Source organism: Oncorhynchus keta, chromosome 19 (assembly GCF_023373465.1).
Source record: "Oncorhynchus keta strain PuntledgeMale-10-30-2019 chromosome 19, Oket_V2, whole genome shotgun sequence".
NCBI classification, from domain to species: domain Eukaryota; kingdom Metazoa; phylum Chordata; class Actinopteri; order Salmoniformes; family Salmonidae; genus Oncorhynchus; species Oncorhynchus keta.
In genome coordinates this window covers 229213-247790 of record NC_068439.1, presented here as the reverse complement: position 1 = coordinate 247790, position 18578 = coordinate 229213, and the positions used below count along the sequence as shown (strand labels likewise).

At 43.4% G+C, this 18578-nt stretch overlaps 1 protein-coding gene across 1 annotated transcript; it reads left to right on the top strand.

The window, feature by feature from the left end:
- Positions 1–1370: 1370 nt before the first annotated feature.
- rrm2b (ribonucleotide reductase M2 b) lies at positions 1371–18127 on the top strand. Its single transcript, XM_052469054.1, has 9 exons — positions 1371–1559; positions 6216–6368; positions 6683–6799; positions 8752–8885; positions 9566–9660; positions 11149–11282; positions 11650–11754; positions 15780–15893; positions 16067–18127. The coding sequence occupies exons 1-9, from the start codon at positions 1509–1511 to the stop codon at positions 16217–16219; spliced, it is 1056 nt and encodes a 351-aa protein (XP_052325014.1). The 5' UTR covers positions 1371–1508; the 3' UTR covers positions 16220–18127.
- The last annotated feature ends 451 nt before the right edge of the window (positions 18128–18578 follow it).

Below are 18578 nucleotides of genomic sequence, written 5' to 3'. Positions count from 1 at the left end.
AGTTCACATGGGTAGGCCTGTAGTTATCTGGTGTTGGTTTATAGTTATCAAAGGCAGGCCTATTTGCAGGAAAGATTAAAGAGTCCAATCCTTACTGTGTAGTACATTTTCGATATCAATTTTCAGTCAATCAGCAAAGGATACTAAAACAAACGTTGAGCTCCGGAGAGGGAGCAACTTGCATTGTCATGACATAATACTGCCGCAAATAAGGTGTACAGGGAATTAAAGACAACGACCGACCTCTGGTGACGTTGGCTAGCTAAACGCATGCGCAGAAACACGTCACCGGGTCTAACGTAGAGATTCTTTTGAGGAGATGGTAAACTTCATTGACTTTGTAACGCCCGTTGTGTGCGTTGCCCATGCGTCGTCAATGGGCCGCGTTCAGCATTCTTGGCGATTCTGGGCCAAGGAGATCACTCCTTCAAGGAATTAATTAGAGTCAATTCTATCTTAAAAACCCAACATTAGCATGAATTACGTGAACAAGAAGTACAACATTACACATTTTCCGAGATAATTAACATGTTCTCTGTAATATCGGATAGTTTTGAAATAGTGTCATTGCATACTACCGAGGAAAATAGAGGTTTCTCGATTCATGCCGCATTTCACGTGCCAGTCGGAGTTAAGAAACTCTGACATGCCTGATTTACTAACTGGTTGAAAACGGCAGGTGTGGAACTACAACCAATTATCAAGTCGAACATTCCAGAGTTAACTATTTCTGACAAGCAAGTGAACGTGGTAATAGTGTAACGACCCTGGGCTACGGGCTAGAAGGTCGAGGTTCGACACCTGCTCCCTGCATTGTTTCATTCATGGGGCCGCAGGGCCAGTAACCGAAAGGTTGCAAGTTCGAATCCCCGAGCTGACAATGTAGAAATCTGTCGTTCTGCCCATGAACCAGTAGTTAACCCACCGTTCCTAGGCCGTCAATGAAAATAACAATTTGTTCTTAACTGACTTGCCTGGTAAAATACATTACAATATCTTGACGTTTAGAAGGTATCGCTTAACGATTAGTTTAGCAGCCGTTTGATGCAGCATGACAACGGGAACGCGATGGGTCGACGTCTGCCGGCAGAGTTTCGCCATTTATTTATTGCATATTTCCTCTATTATCTTGGTCGAATTGTGCGTTAAATCAAAGTTGTTTCTTACGAAAATGAAAACGTGTCCGTTTGTCAATTTCACGAGGTTGGGGTAGTAACGTGTTCAACTACTTAAAACACTGGCTCTAATCCAGGTTGTGCCTTTAGATTTGGAGAAAATGGAGATCTAAAGACAACCATGTAACATCTCTCACTGACTTGTGGAACCCTAAACCCCGGCCTGGTCTGTTGCGGCTACGTTCCCTCACTTCTCGCGATGTTGCGCCTACGTTCCCGGCACTTCTCGCGATATTTCGCCTCTCGGTTTAGAAACGCTGTGACCAGACCAAAGACAACAAGGTGAACACTAGCAGGAGCGACTTCGCTGCTTGAGTGTTGCTTGTTCACGAAATGGACTGCTCAAATCTAACCAATGTACGCACAGAGTCCAAGGATTACCAGGTAACAATAATGTAAACCTTTCGAAATGTCTTTTTTTTCTTCCCATTGTGTATAGTTGTAACGTTATTACTATGCCACTTTAAATTGCCTAGTGTGTGAGCTTGTGTAACCTATAAACAAAGACCACTGCCTCAACAACTGAGAGCTGAGATGTATGTAGTTTTAATCCGTTAAACAGTATGGAACAACCAAAACATTCAGGGCAGGCACCTTTGCGAACGACCGTGATACATTGCTGCGATATTGCTGCATTGATTGTTGATCTAAATTTAAATGTGGTCGAGAAATAACTGCTATCACAAAGAGCATGTTACCAAGATGCACATTTATAATAGCAGACAACTTATTTATTCATGTCAAATATAATGTTGCTGCTATTTTATGTAACAACTGCATTGTCGTACATGTGTTTTCACCGACGTTATGAAACTAAAAATGGTGTATGGGGTTGCTGCCGGAGCACCGTGCAGCGGGTACCCTCACGAGGTTCTATTTGACGAGAATACATGGAGCTGGTCAAACTATTTCTGCTAAATTAATTCAGATACATTCTAAATAAATGATATTTAATTAGCACTACAATTATATGAAACGATAGAATGCCAAACCAAATATAGCAGCCTAGAGGTAGATAAATAAATGGTGGTTTCTTCCCCGTCTTCTCTCTGACAGTGGCGAGAATGATGAACTATAAGGCTAGCTGTGTGCACTGCGGAGGCCACTGACTACTTCAGCCGATCAGACCTTTGGAAAGACATGTGTGTGTCTTCCTTGAGGATGTTCGTAAAACTCCACAGACCCCTCTTGTGCAGTGTAACCCAGAATTATGTGACCACTTGGTTAAGGCGACACCATTTTGCCTAGGACCAGTGGCGACCAGTCATTCAGGGCAGGGGAAAAGTCCCACATTTTTTGCAAAAAAAAGCTTGCCTGTTTTGCGTGTTATTTTGTCTTTAAACGTGTCACATATCAGTTTGTAAACAATGTGTGTGTATATATATATATATATCACTGACTTAATGAAGCTGCATACAAACATGGTCTCTTTTTTAAATGTTATTTTCTTGATTTCGTCAGCTCCAAAATGCAGGTGTTTCAGCCCAGCTCAGTGCTTTCTGTAGTGATGGGGGCAAGCCAGCAGAATATACGGAGCGTTGCGCCATGATTGGCTCAGTGTTCTGTCACTCATGCCAAGTCTAAGGGTAGAGATAGAAAATTATAGCCCCTTGGGTGCGGCAATAGAGTTACATTAGAAGTGCCCATCCAAGAAGGCTTAAGGTCATTGGCCACAGATACAATTATGTCAAATCACATTATATGTTCAGTAGCTTTGATTGGACTGATCATGTCAACGTCATACTTTAAAAATCTTAGCTGGCAGTCATCATCATGAATCCACTGACAAATCCTTTTTAATCCTTGTCATATGAAGAGAAATTATAGATAAAATGTATCGGTGCTCATCGGCGATTGGACATAAACATTACACAACCAGTTGGAAATCACAAATTCAACAATGAGTGGTTTGGAAGGAATCAGTGGCTGTGTGGTCCCACATCTGGAATTAAGGGCCTCTTTTTTTTTTTTTTTTTTTTTTCTCCCCCCAAATTTAAAATTATAAACATTCAACATTGGCCATGCTGTCAATAAAGCATGATTTGTGCTCCTCTCAAATCAACTGTTACCTCAGAACTGCGAAGTCTTGAACTCATTGAAGTCAAGTTAATTAACTGGGAAGTCGGGAATAAACAAGCTCTGACTGGGAAAACGTCTTGAAAGGTCATCCAACTGACTTCAGTGACTTCAAGGCAACTAACTGGAAGGTTGGGTATAAACTGGTTGAGAGAATTCCAGGAGTGTGCAAAGCTGTCATCAATGCAAAAGGTGGTCACTTTGAAGAATCTCATATAATATATTTTGATTTTTTAAAACTTGTTTTTGGTTACTACATGGTTCCATATGTGTTATTTCATAGTTTTGATGTCTTCACTAATATTTTACAATGTAGAAAATAGTAAAACATTAAGAAAAACCCTTGAATGAGTAGGTGTGTCTACTCTTGACTGGTACTGTATTTACATTAGTCTATAGCCTACAAATAGCCCCAGTAATACCATGTAGTCGTAGGCCAATTAGAGTATAGCCTACAAATAGCCCCAGTAATACCATGTAGTCGTAGGCCAATTAGAGTATAGCCTACAAATAGCCCCAGTAATACCATGTAGTCGTAGGCCAATTAGAGTATAGCCTACAAATAGCCCCAGTAATACCATGTAGTCGTAGGCCAATCAGAGTATAGCCTACAAATAGCCCCAGTAATACCATGTAGTCGTAGGCCAATTAGAGTATAGCCTACAAATAGCCCCAGTAATACCATGTAGTCGTAGGCCAATTAGAGTATAGCCTACAAATAGCCCCAGTAATACCATGTAGTCGTAGGCCAATCAGAGTATAGCCTACAAATAGCCCCAGTAATACCATGTAGTCGTAGGCCAATTAGAGTATAGCCTACAAATAGCCCCAGTAATACCATGTAGTCGTAGGCCAATTAGAGTATAGCCTACAAATAGCCCCAGTAATACCATGTAGTCGTAGGCCAATTAGAGTATAGCCTACAAATAGCCCCAGTAATACCATGTAGTCGTAGGCCAATTAGAGTATAGCCTACAAATAGCCCCAGTAATACCATGTAATCGTAGGCCAATCAGAGTATAGCCTACAAATAGCCCCAGTATACCATGTAATCGTAGGCCAATCAGAGTATAGCCTACAAATAGCCCCAGTAATACCATGTAGTCGTAGGCCAATTAGAGTATAGCCCTATTGTTGTTTGTTTCTGAACTGGCCCGAATGGCAGAGCTATCATTCAGCACCACAATTTGGTTCAACTTCTTTAAATAACATCATCCTGGGACTGTCCTTTCAGCATATTTGGCTTAAAATGTATTTTTTAGTCCTTTCACTTCAAATAACCAAGTTCTGTCTAATAGTCCTACTTATCATTACAAATAGGAGATGATCACTTCTCACCATGATGCTCTTTAGTAACGTTAGATCAAAACTGAATTCATGTCTCTCAAGATCACATAATGATTCATTTTTTCATTTTGCATAACAGAGCCTAATATAATAGCATAGCCTGTAACGTTACTGTTACACCAACACCTAATTTCAATGAGATTTTAAGATGGTGATTTAATGATGATGATGGTTAGCTGAAGCCGAATAGTCAAAATGTAGAATGTGACAGAACTCCACAGCGCTCACCGCTAGAGAGGATATATACTTTGAAACAAAATACAGAAAGGCTATTAGTTTAACAGCATCTGCTTTAATTCACTCACCAAACAGTAATTCACAAATATCTAAATCACCATGAAACTAATTGAGATCACATGACTGGCCCAGAGCAACACATGACTGGCCCAGAGCAACACATGACTGGCCCAGAGCAACACATGACTGGCCCAGAGCAACACATGACTGGCCCAGAGCAACATATGACTGGCCCAGAGCAACACATGACTGGCCCAGAGCAACACATGACTGGCCCAGAGCAACACATGACTGGCCCAGAGCAACACATGACTGGCCCAGAGCAACACATGACTGGCCCAGAGCAACACATGACTGGCCCAGAGCAACACATGACTGGCCCAGAGCAACACTTGACTGGCCCAGAGCAACACATGACTGGCCCAGAGCAACACATGACTGGCCCAGAGCAACACATGACTGGCCCAGAGCAACACATGACTGGCCCAGAGCAACACATGACTGGCCCAGAGCAACACATCACTGGCCCAGAGCAACACATGACTGGCCCAGAGCAACACTTGACTGGCCCAGAGCAACACTTGACTGGCCCAGAGCAACACTTGACTGGCCCAGAGCAACACTTGACTGGCCCAGAGCAACACATGACTGGCCCAGAGCAACACATGACTGGCCCAGAGCAACACTTGGGTCCTTCTGTAGCTCAGTTGGTAGAGCATGGCGCTTGTAACGCCAGGTTAGTGGGTTCGATTCCCGGGACCACCCATACGTAGAATGTATGCACACATGACTGTAAGTCGCTTTGGATAAAAGCGTCTGCTAAATGGCATATATTATTATTATTATTATTATGCAGTCTGAATGGTAAAACATGAAGAATTATCATTCACCATTGACAGTGATGATGACCTATTTTTAAAATACGTATGCCAAACTTGGTGTTTGAGGGAATTCAAAATATAACTTTTTCTTTATTTATCTTGAACCTTTATTTAACTAGGGTTTAGACAATAGCCTGTGTGGCCATAGGTAGATGTTGTAATTGGAGCACTCATTTTTCTATGCATATTCTAGAATGATGGGCTATTAAATTGGCTACGTCTGTCAGTACAAACTTTCAGGAAATTATGTAATTTATGTTTTTTTTTGCACTACCTCACCTAAAACATAGACCTACACCACTGGCTAGATCAGCTGTTTCAGCGACTTTGTACTAATGTACAATATTCACTATTCTCCAACCAGTGGTAACACAACACTGATATCTGTATCTCTGATACGCCTAACATTCTAAAAGGCTATCAAATCTATTTCAGTTGATGTTTAGGTGACTGTATGCTGTAAGATGAAGAAGCTGTGGTCTTCAATTGTTTCATACAGAACAGCCACAAAGACACAGACCAGCAGCACTGCACAGAGGATGAGCCCTTGCTTAGAGACAACCCCAGGCGTTTTGTCATCTTCCCAATCCAGTACCCTGACATCTGGAGGATGTACAAACAGGCCCAGGCCTCCTTCTGGACAGTGGAAGAGGTGGGGGCTAATTAACTTGAATTCCAAATGCTGCCTATTCCCTGGAAAGAGCAAGACTGTCGTCAGAATACATGAAACAACACTCCCTCATTTTGAATGTGTGAAAACTGAAGGCTGTCGCTTGCTAGATTGATGTGTGGTTTGTAAAGCCTAATGTCAGGAGAGCGAGGCAATATGCTACATACAACACACAAAGTCTCACTCACTTTAAAAAAACACACACAAAAAAAGCACGGTTTAATGTAGGTGGTTGATTTGTGGTTAGGAGGTGGTTGATGTGTGGTACTGTTTGTAACCAACCGTCTGTGCTGCAGGTGGATCTATCTAAGGACCTGGCACACTGGGACAACTTGAAGCCTGATGAGAAACACTTCATCTCTCACATCTTAGCTTTCTTCGCTGCCAGCGACGGCATCGTCAACGAGAACCTTGTGAGTCCCTCTCTTAGGAACCCTGGTCTGTAGGGCGTTAGGAACCCTGGTCTGTAGGGCGTTAGGAACCCTGGTCTGTAGGGCGTAAGGAACCCTGGTCTGTAGGGCGTTAGGAACCCTGGTCTGTAGGGCGTTAGGAACCCTGGTCTGTAGGGCGTAAGGAACCCTGGTCTGTAGGGCGTTAGGAACCCTGGTCTGTAGGGCGTTAGGAACCCTGGTCTGTAGGGCGTTAGGAACCCTGGTCTGTAGGGCGTTAGGAACCCTGGTCTGTAGGGCGTTAGGAACCCTGGTCTGTAGGGCGTTAGGAACCCTGGTCTGTAGGGCGTTAGGAACCCTGGTCTGTAGGGCGTAAGGAACCCTGGTCTGTAGGGCGTAAGGAACCCTGGTCTGTAGGGCGTTTAGGAACCCTGGTCTGTAGGGCGTTTAGGAACCCTGGTCTGTAGGGCGTTTAGGAACCCTGGTCTGTAGGGCGTTTAGGAACCCTGGTCTGTAGGGCGTTAGGAACCCTGGTCTGTAGTGCATAAGGAACTCTGGTCTGTAGGGCGTTAGGAACCCTGGTCTGTAGGGCGTTAGGAACCCTGGTCTGTAGGGCGTTAGGAACCCTGGTCTGTAGGGCGTTAGGAACCCTGGTCTGTAGGGCGTTAGGAACCCTGGTCTGTAGGGCGTTAGGAACCCTGGTCTGCAGGGCGTTAGGAATCCTGGTCTGTAGGGCGTTAGGAACCCTGATCTGTAGGGCGTTAGGAACCCTGGTCTGTAGGGCGTTAGGAACCCTGGTCTGTAGGGCGTTAGGAACCCTGGTCTGTAGGGCGTTAGGAACCCTGGTCTGTAGGGCGTAAGGAACCCTGGTCTGTAGGGCGTTAGGAACCCTGGTCTGTAGGGCGTTAGGAACCCTGGTCTGTAGGGCGTTAGGAACCCTGGTCTGTAGGGCGTTAGGAACCCTGGTCTGTAGGGCGTAAGGAACCCTGGTCTGTAGGGCGTAAGGAACCCTGGTCTGTAGGGCGTTAGGAATCCTGGTCTGTAGGGCGTTAGGAACCCTGGTCTGTAGGGCGTTAGGAACCCTGGACTGTAGGGCGTTAGGAACCCTGGTCTGTAGGGCGTTAGGAACCCTGGTCTGTAGGGCGTTAGGAACCCTGGTCTGTAGGGCGTTAGGAACCCTGGTCTGTAGGGCGTAAGGAACCCTGGTCTGTAGGGCGTTAGGAACCCTGGTCTGTAGGGCGTTAGGAACCCTGGTCTGTAGGGCGTTAGGAACCCTGGTCTGTAGGGCGTTAGGAACCCTGGTCTGTAGGGCGTAAGGAACCCTGGTCTGTAGGGCGTTAGGAACCCTGGTCTGTAGGGCGTTAGGAACCCTGGTCTGTAGGGCGTTAGGAACCCTGGACTGTAGGGCGTTAGGAACCCTGGTCTGTAGGGCGTTAGGAACCAATGGAGATTCTCCACTGAGCGGCTTTTTGGTCCAGGACTCGACATCCAGGAACCTGTGTCTGGGAAACTGCCCCATAAGTTTTGTTCTAGATCATGGATGTAGCTATACAGTACTACTGTATAATACTGTATTATACTGTATTATACTGTATTCTCACCCCAGGCTATTTGTTGTTGATGTAGCTATACAGTAGTACTGTATTATACTGTATTATTCTGTATTATACTGTATTCTCACCCCAGTCTATTTGTTGTTGATGTAGCTATACAGTAGTACTGTATTATACTGTATTATTCTGTATTATACTGTATTCTCACCCCAGCCTATTCATCCTTCATCCTTTTATCCTTTATTTTACTAGGCAAGTCAGTTAAGAACACATATTTTCAATGACGGCCTAGGAACAGTGGGTTAACTGCATGTTCAGTGGCAGAACGACAGATTTTTACCTTGATCTTGCAACCTTTCGGTTACTAATCCAACGCTCTAACCACTAGGCTATGCTGCCGACCCACTGTTATCCATCCCTCAGGTCCAGAGGTTTAGTCAGGAGGTACAGCTTCCAGAGGCCCGATCCTTCTATGGGTTCCAGATCCTCATAGAGAACATCCATTCTGAGATGTACGGCATGCTCATCAATACTTACATCAGGGACTCTGAGGAGAGGTACGTGACTATAGTCTAATGAGATGTACAGCATGCTCATCAATACTTACATCAGGGACTCTGAGGAGAGGTACGTGACTATAGTCTAATGAGATGTACGGCATGCTCATCAATATCTACATCAGGGACTCTGAGGAGAGGTACGTGACTATAGTCTAATGAGATGTACGGCATGCTCATCAATATCTACATCAGGGACTCTGAGGAGAGGTACGTGACTATAGTCTAATGAGATGTACGGCATGCTCATCAATATCTACATCAGGGACTCTGAGGAGAGGTACGTGACTATAGTCTAATGAGATGTACAGCATGCTCATCAATACTTACAACAGGGACTCTTGAGGCCCGCATCATGAAGCACCTCAGAGTAGGTGTAGTGATCTAGGATCAGCTCTTCCCTGTCCATGTAACCTTATTCATTATGATCCAAAGGGCAACACTGATCCTAGATCAGCACTCCTCCTGTGTTATGAATTATGAACACAGGCCCTGATATCCTCACCAGGTGGTATATGAAGCTCATTTTGTCAGTTGAGGAGATTATTGTGGTGAAAAGATGATACTAGACTTTGAGGAGGGTTTGGTTGGTGCATGCACAAATGTTCTACACCTGTTCTCCTTGTCTATACAGGGAGCATTTGTTCAATGTTCTACACCTGTTCTCCTTGTCTGTACAGGGAGCATTTGTTCAATGCCATTCAGACTATGCCGTGTGTGAGAAGGAAAGCAGACTGGGCGATCCAGTGGATCTCTGACACCAAATCCACTTTCGGTGAGTTCTTGAAAAAGGAACAGTCTCACAGCTGTAACATCCTCATTGCTATAGTAACAGTGTTCACCCTGGACAATGCATGGCTAGGACATGATCCTCATTGCTATAGTAACAGTGTCCACCCAATGCATGGCTAGGACATGATCCTCATTGCTATAGTAACAGTGTTCACCCAATGCATGGCTAGGACATGATCCTCATTGCTATAGTAACAGTGTTCACCCAATGCATGGCTAGGACATGATCCTCATTGCTATAGTAACAGTGTTCACCCAATGCATGGCTAGGACATGATCCTCATTGCTATAGTAACAGTGTTCACCCTGGACAATGCATGGCTAGGACATGATCCTCATTGCTATAGTAACAGTGTTCACCCAATGCATGGCTAGGACATGATCCTCATTGCTATAGTAACAGTGTTCACCCACCCGAGGACATGATCCTCATTGCTATAGTAACAGTGTTCACCCAATGCATGGCTAGGACATGATCCTCATTGCTATAGTAACAGTGTTCACCCAATGCATGGCGAGGACATGATCCTCATTGCTATAGTAACAGTGTCCACCCAATGCATGGCTAGGACATGATCCTCATTGCTATAGTAACAGTGTTCACCCAATGCATGGCTAGGACATGATCCTCATTGCTATAGTAACAGTGTTCACCCTGGACAATGCATGGCTAGGACACGATCCTCATTGCTATAGTAACAGTGTTCACCCAATGCATGGCTAGGACATGATCCTCATTGCTATAGTAACAGTGTCCACCCAATGCATGGCTAGGACATGATCCTCATTGCTATAGTAACAGTGTTCACCCAATGCATGGCTAGGACATGATCCTCATTGCTATAGTAACAGTGTTCACCCAATGCATGGCTAGGACATGATCCTCATTGCTATAGTAACAGTGTTCACCCAATGCATGGCTAGGACATGATCCTCATTGCTATAGTAACAGTGTTCACCCAATGCATGGCTAGGACATGATCCTCATTGCTATAGTAACAGTGTTCACCCAATGCATGGCTAGGACATGATCCTCATTGCTATAGTAACAGTGTTCACCCAATGCATGGCTAGGACATGATCCTCATTGCTATAGTAACAGTGTACACCCAATGCATGGCTAGGACATGATCCTCATTGCTATAGTAACAGTGTTCACCCAATGCATGGCTAGGACATGATCCTCATTGCTATAGTAACAGTGTTCACCCAATGCATGGCTAGGACATGATCCTCATTGCTATAGTAACAGTGTTCACCCAATGCATGGCTAGGACATGATCCTCATTGCTATAGTAACAGTGTTCACCCACCCGAGGACATGGAAATGTTTCATATGTGTCGTTGGATAGTTATTTTGTGCGTTCATTCTTCGTTTAATAATTCAGCCTTCGCTGCCATTTATACAAAAAAAATGTAATGCTGCCATTTTTTAATTAAACCATTCTTTCATGTTTCAATTCCTCCACAGGGGAGCGGATAGTAGCGTTCGCTGCAGTGGAGGGCATCTTCTTCTCAGGGTCGTTCGCTGCTATTTATTGGTTGAAGAAGAGAGGCCTGATGCCTGGGCTCACCTACTCCAACGAGCTCATCAGCAGAGACGAGGTTAGATACTCTGTGTCCTTTCATCTATGAACCTCCAAACCAGTTCCACTGGCTCTTTTTAGTTGTTCCCTTCTAATCAGGAAGTCATTTACACCTCCCAGGTGAGTGTAATTAACTAGCCGGTAGGTAACATAAACACAAAGTGTTTGGGTCCTCTTGGACTGGGGTTGAACAGTCCAGTTTTAGTCTCTTTTCAAAGGACATCTAAGCTACATCTTGATGCAGCACAAACATTTTCCAGTGAAGTCTCAACATTTTGCTGTTATTTGATTAGAAAAGTAGCAACAGCTAAAATGTATTGACCTCCCTGCCAATATAAGTGTCACTATAGAGTATTGATTTTTTTAATGTATGTTTGTATCTTCAGGGCCTGCACTGTAACTTTGCCTGTCTGTTGTACAGCTACATAGTGAAGAAACCGTCAGAGGACAGGGTGAAGGATATTATCACCAAAGCTGTCAGCATTGAACAGGTGAGTCCGTGAAATGAATACTGTCTATCAGAAGTAGATGCATGACTCTCGCCTAGTGCTGTTGACCGTATTACCTCCACACCAGGGTCATGATGGCAGTCAAATTCCACGTGACCGTTTAGGTGATTAGGCTTCTCCAAGCTCTGATGCTGCGGATGGTCATTAGTAGCCTACCAAACTTACTAACAGCCTGGTACTCAGCACTCTATTGTCCCACTAGTCACTTTGACATCAATGCTAATCTAATCAAACACTCCATGATCATGTCATGTTGCGCAACATTTCAATAGGCTATGGAATTGCGTGAGAACAGAGTGATGGCCTCTATTAAAAAGAGGAGGATCCCATCAGACTATAGACTAGGCCTACTATATTTATTTCTCAACTTTCCTAATATGAAGCACTTGACTTGTCTTTGCAACAGGAGTATAGCTTACCTGATGGGAAAAGCGTCCTCCATTTGCTATTTACAAGCATTTCACTACACTCACAATAACATCTGCTAAATATGTGTATGTGACCAGTAAATTTGATTTGATTTGTATGTGACCAGTAAATTTGATTTGATTTGTATGTGACCAGTAAATTTGATTTGATTTGTATGTGACCAGTAAATTTGATTTGATTTGTATGTGACCAGTAAATTTGATTTGTATGTGACCAGTAAATTTGATTTTGAAGTGCATTGATGACATGTTTTTTCTGCTGCCCATTTCGATACAGGCGCTTATGATAAGGGTACATTCTAAATCAAAACAAATTTCACAAATATTTAGTATATTTAAAGACGAGATTAAATCAGCAATAGTCTGATGGGTGACAATATTAGCCTATCACTTGTGAATGATATATTATGACGTGTCTATGATGCCCAGCATAAGAAACATTACATTTTTTTATTCTAATCATAGTTGTACGCCTCATGTAGCCTAGCCCATAGGCCTATATGTTCTTACAAGGTTTGTATCACAACTACAGTGGCCAAATAACTTAAAATTAAGCACATTCATCCACTTTATAAGGGGCGTAGAGCCTAACTGGCATATACAGAGGGGAGAACAAGTATTTGATACACTGCCGATGTTGCAGGTTTTCCAACTTACAAAGCATGTAGAGGTCTGTAATTTTTTATCATAGGTATTCTTCAACTTTGAGAGCCGGAATCTAAAACAAAAATCCAGAAAATCATATTGTATGGTTTTTAAGTAATTTATTTGCATTTTATTGCATGACATAAGTATTTGATACTTATGTCATGATACTTATGTCTACGAAGGAGAGGTTGAACAGGCTGGTAATAGGGGTTGTGACAATGGCGGCGGATAGTTTCAGAAATAGAGGGTCCAGATTGTCAAGCCCAGTTGATTTATACGGGTCCAGGTTTTGCAGCTCTTTCAGAACATCTGCTATCTGGATTTGGGTAAAGGAGAAGCTGGAGAGGCTTGGTCGAGTAGCTGCGGGGGGCTGAGCTGTTGTCCTAGGTTGGAGTAGCCAGGAGGAAGGCATGGCCAGCCGTTGAGAAATGCTTGTTGAAGTTTTCGATAATCATGGATTTATCGGTGGTGACCGTGTTACCTCGCCTCAGTGCAGTGGGCAGCTGGGAGGAGGTGCTCTTATTCTCCATGGACTTTACAGTGTCCCAGAACTTTTTGGAGTTGGAGCTACAGGATGCAAACTTCTGCTTAAAAAGCTAGCCTTTGCATTCCTGACTGACTGCGTGTATTGGTTCCTGACTTCCCTGAACAGTTGCATATCACGGGGGCTATTCGATGCTATTGCAGTCCGCCACAGGGTGTTTTTGTGCTGGTCGAGGGCAGTCAGGTCTGGAGTGAACCAAGGGCTGTATCTGTTCTTAGTTCTGCATTTTTTTGAACGGAGCATGCTTATCTAAAATGGTGAGGAAGTTACTTTTAAAGAATGACCAGGCTGACGGGATGAGGTCAATATCCTTCCAGGATACCCGGGCCAGGTCGATTAGAAACGATTGCTCGCAGAAGTGTTTTAGGGAGCGTTTGACAGTGATGAGGGGTGGTCCTTTGACCGCGGACCCGTAGCGGATACAGGCAATGATCACTGAGATCCTGATTTGAAGACAGCAGATGTGTATTTGGGGGGCAAGTTGGTCAGGATAATGTCTATTAGGGTGCTCATGTTTACGGATTTAGGGTTGTACCTGGTGGGTTCCTTGATGATTTGTGTGAGATTGTCTTCACTTGTAGCCTGTGAGAAAAACCTGACCATGTGATGGCCGCAGTCTGGGAGAAGGGCACACTGGCAGCAAAAGGCATTTGTTTAGGGTGCGTTACGGCACAAAGGGGATGCAGCCGTGAAATTCAATGCATTGTCAAGTGCTTGTCAAATTGTGAACGAGTGACTGATGTAGTGTGTACAGCCTGCGCAAAAATACAAAGTAGAGCTCATGCCTTTCAAGTGACTTTATTCAAATCATCATTAGAGTCGCAACAAAGCAGCCGTACAATGTATAAAACATAAAGCCCAATGTTTGTGGAACAACTAAAGTTACATTAATAACTCTAAGATATAGGAGTACCTATTTCTTTGTGAATCCTCAACATAGAAAAGACGCATGTGGACCCTCCCTCAAATCGTTTGGAGAAAATGTCCTTCCTATTTTAATTCAGCTTTGGTTCAAATGTTTTCTACATACTATAAAATAATGACACGGGATTCTAAGCTAATCTTGTCTGCTAAATGAACTAGTCCACAGCCAGATCAGGCTATATATAACGTTTTATACTATTCTGTTCTTCTGAAGTAGACTACGTTTTCTTCATGTTTCTTTAGACCGGTCTAAAATAAATAATGGCTTTATTGCGGTAGATGTTCCCAAAGGTCTGTATCAGTGTCTTGTAGGCTGTGTGGAAGCCAGGAGATGCTGAATGTGTTTATGTTAATTAACGGTCACCGTGAGACCAAAGGTCTGCATCAGTGTCTTGTAGGCTGTGTGGAAACCAGGAGATGCTGAATGTGTTTATGTTAATTAACGGTCAATTACCGTGAGACAGACAGTTATTTGCCTGACAGTCACCGGTTGACCGACAGTTATTTGCTTGACAGTCACCGGTTGACCTGCAGATATTTGCACAGTCACCGGTTGACCTGCAGTTATTTGCTTGACAGTCACCGGTTGACAAAATTTGGTGACAGCCACAGCCCTACTCTCGCCATTATAAAAATATACTTAATTGTAAATCCATTAAAAACAGTGAGGTTTGGTTCATAGACCTTTTATCATACAGATACAATTACTATCTAACAATGATCTAGAACATATCCAGAAGGACACATTTTACAGTGAATCTGGAACGTGTCCATAATGGCACATTTTAACGTGAATCTGGAACGTTTCCATAATGGCACATTTTAACGTGAATCTGGAACGTGTCCATAATGGCACATTTTAACGTGAATCTGGAACGTGTCCATAATGGCACATTTTAACGTGAATCTGGAACGTGTCCATAATGGCACATTTTAACGTGAATCTGGAACGTGTCCATAATGGCACATTTTAACGTGAATCTGGAACGTGTCCATAATGGCACATTTTAACGTGAATCTGGAACGTGTCCATAATGGCACATTTTAACGTGAATCTGGAACATATCCATAATGGCACATTTTAACGTGAATCTGGAACGTGTCCAGAAGGACACATTTTAACGTGAATCTGGAATGTGTCCATAATGGCACATTTTACAGTGAATCTGGAACGTGTCCATAATGGCACATTTTAACGTGAATCTGGAACGTGTCCATAATGGCACATTTTAACGTGAATCTGGAACGTGTCCATAATGGCACATTTTAACGTGAATCTGGAACGTGTCCATAATGGCACATTTTACAGTGAATCTGGAACGTGTCCATAATGGCACATTTTAACGTGAATCTGGAACGTGTCCAGAATGGCACATTTTAACGTGAATCTGGAACGTGTCCATAATGGCACATTTTAACGTGAATCTGGAACGTGTCCATAACCACACATGTTCCCATTTCAGGAGTTTCTGACAGAGGCCTTACCTGTGGATCTGATTGGGATTAATGGTGTGCTGATGAAGCAGTACATTGAGTTTGTGGCAGACCGTTTACTCCAAGACCTGGGATTGGCCAAGGTGAGTCTTTCCTTATTATTTTGACTCTACAACATAGTATTTTGATATTTTTAGTGTGTAGGTAGCGTATACATAGCGCCAGCCTCCAACTCATGGATTGATAGGATGTCATGCTTGGCTTGACAATGACAAAATAAAGTTGGAAAGAGCAAAACGAATGCTTTCTATCCCAGGTCTATCTGACAGAAAACCCCTTCGACTTCATGGAGTCCATCTCACTGGAAGGGAAAACAAACTTCTTTGAGAAGCGTGTGGCTGAGTACCAGAGGTATGGAGTGATGTCAAACGCCATGACCTGTGACTTCACCCTTGATGCAGACTTCTAGTTAAAACACATGGTTCCACGTGAAGAAAAAGAGGCTTCAGGAGTTCCATCATAACCTCAGGTGCGATTGGAGGGGAATCCTGATTGGAGGGGAATCCTGATTGGAGGGGAATCCTGATTGGAGGGGAATCCTGATTGGAGGGGAATCCTGATTGGAGGGGAATCCTGATTGGAAGAATTATAACATCAATCCAAGTACAGGCACTCGTGTGGGTTTGAAAATGGAAAAGGGCCACATATTATTACACTTGACCTGTATATTGAATTTACATTTGTTGTATTTTATCTTGATTTAACAAGGACTTCACACTGACAATGGCAGCAATACTAGTGAACCAATGCAATGGTTTTAAATAAGTGTAACCGATGTGAAATGGCTAGCTTAGTTAGCGGTGGTGGCGCGCTAATAGCATTTCAATCGGTGACGTCACTCGCTCTGAGACCTTGAAGTAGTAGTTCCCCTTGCTCTGCAAAGGGTCGTGGCTTTTGTTGAGCGATGGGTAACGATGCTTCCTGGGTGACTGTTGATGTGTGCAGAGGGTCCCTGGTTCGAGCCCAGGTAGGGGCGAGGAGAGGGACAGAAGCTAAACTGTTACATATGGCGTTATTGATCAATGCCTTCTATTTGTTTTATAAAATGAATACTGCTCATAGTCTCTCTCTGATAATCATTTGTTCTAGGTGCATAGCTAGAACTATTAGGAAGAATGTGTGTGTTTGCAAAACTTGCACGTGGTGGAACACCACAATATTTTCCTTTGTATCCCATCTGCTTCTACATATTTCTAGCTCCATCACTTATCAATGCTTTCTTTTTGTGGACAGCCACTGTCACATTAAGGCCCTCCCCTCCCCCTGACGCTAGCTAGTTGGTAGTGCTGGCAGTGGCTATGCTACATGCTAGCTGACGTTTTGAAAAGATGGCAACGGACTGGCAAGCTTTAACTGATTTAAGCCAAGTTAATATCCAGTTGTCTCAGAGAGCTGTTATCCTCCGGGCCGGAGATCGTAGTTGGGGTGAAGTTGGGTCTTGACGCCTGAGCGTTACCCGTCATGAGTGATTTTTCTCCACGGCGGACTCTTCGGTGGGAAAAAGCAAGGAGCTCCGGTTACTCGACAGGGGCAATGCCCTCCAGGATCAAGTGAATACAATTGTGAAGCACGAGGAACAAAATAAGACAAAAAATGTCTTCTATGCAGGTGAGGTTGCTCTCGAGCAGCTAGATGTTCTTTAACATTCAGCCATCAGATTTGCCACCAATGCTCCTTATAGGACACATCACTGCACTCTGTACTCCTCTGTAAACTGGTCATCTCTGTATACCCGTCGCAAGACCCACTGGTTGATGCTTATTTATAAAACCCTCTTAGGCCTCACTCCCCCCTATCTGAGATATCTACTGCAGCCCTCATCCTCCACATACAACACCCGTTCTGCCAGTCACATTCTGTTAAAGGTCCCCAAAGCTCACACATCCCTGGGTCGCTCCTCTTTTCAGTTCGCTGCAGCTAGCGACTGGAACGAGCTGCAACCAACACTCAAACTGGACAGTTTTATCTCCATCTCTTCATTCAAAGACTCAATCATGGACACGCTTACTGACAGTTGTAGCTGCTTCATATGATGTATTGTTGTCTCTACCTTCTTGACCTTTGCTGTTGCCCAATAATGTTTGTACCATGTTTTGTGTTGCTACCATGTTGTTGTCTTGGGCATCTCTTTATGTAGTTGTCTCTTGTTGTGATGTGTGTTTTTGTCCTATATTGTATTTATTTATTTTAATCCCAGGCACCCGTCTCCACAAGGCCTTTTGGTAGGCCGTCATTGTCAAAAATAATTTGTTCTTAACTGACTTGCATAGTTAAATAAAGTTTTAAAATATGTATATAATAAATGTTGTCTTAGGTCTCTCTTTATGTAGTGTTTTGTCCTACATTTATTTTTAATCCCGGGCCGCCGTCCCTTCAGGAGGTCTTTTGGTACGCCGTCATTGTAAATTTGTTCTTAACTGACTTGCCTAGTTAAATATGTAATACCCTTGTTTGAAGTAGATATTGAGTTTATTTGTTATAATTAATTGGTATGAAATTTAAAAGGTGATGGAATTGCTCCTAAATTGCAATGTTAATGCATTTCTATTTGAATAAATATTTATTTAGGTGAATAGTTTGGTCAAAACTGAAAGTAAACCAATCGGGTCGCTTGTTAAGCTGTGGCCATTGGAGAATGGACCTGGTTAACGGGAGGTCTGGTTGCCAATTTAGCGAGTATTCAGACCCCTCTAGCAAATTATTATTTTTTTTTTTTTTAAAGCGACTAGCGACTTTTTCTGGGGTTATTGGTGACTTGGAGACTCTGA

Coding starts and splice junctions, on each gene's coding strand:
- rrm2b (XM_052469054.1), top strand. CDS start 1,509: ATGGACTGCTCAAATCTAACCAATGTACGCACAGAGTCCAAGGATTAC. Junction 6,800..8,751: donor GCATCGTCAACGAGAACCTT/GTGAGTCCCTCT, acceptor TCCATCCCTCAG/GTCCAGAGGTTTAGTCAGGA. Junction 11,755..15,779: donor AAGCTGTCAGCATTGAACAG/GTGAGTCCGTGA, acceptor TTCCCATTTCAG/GAGTTTCTGACAGAGGCCTT.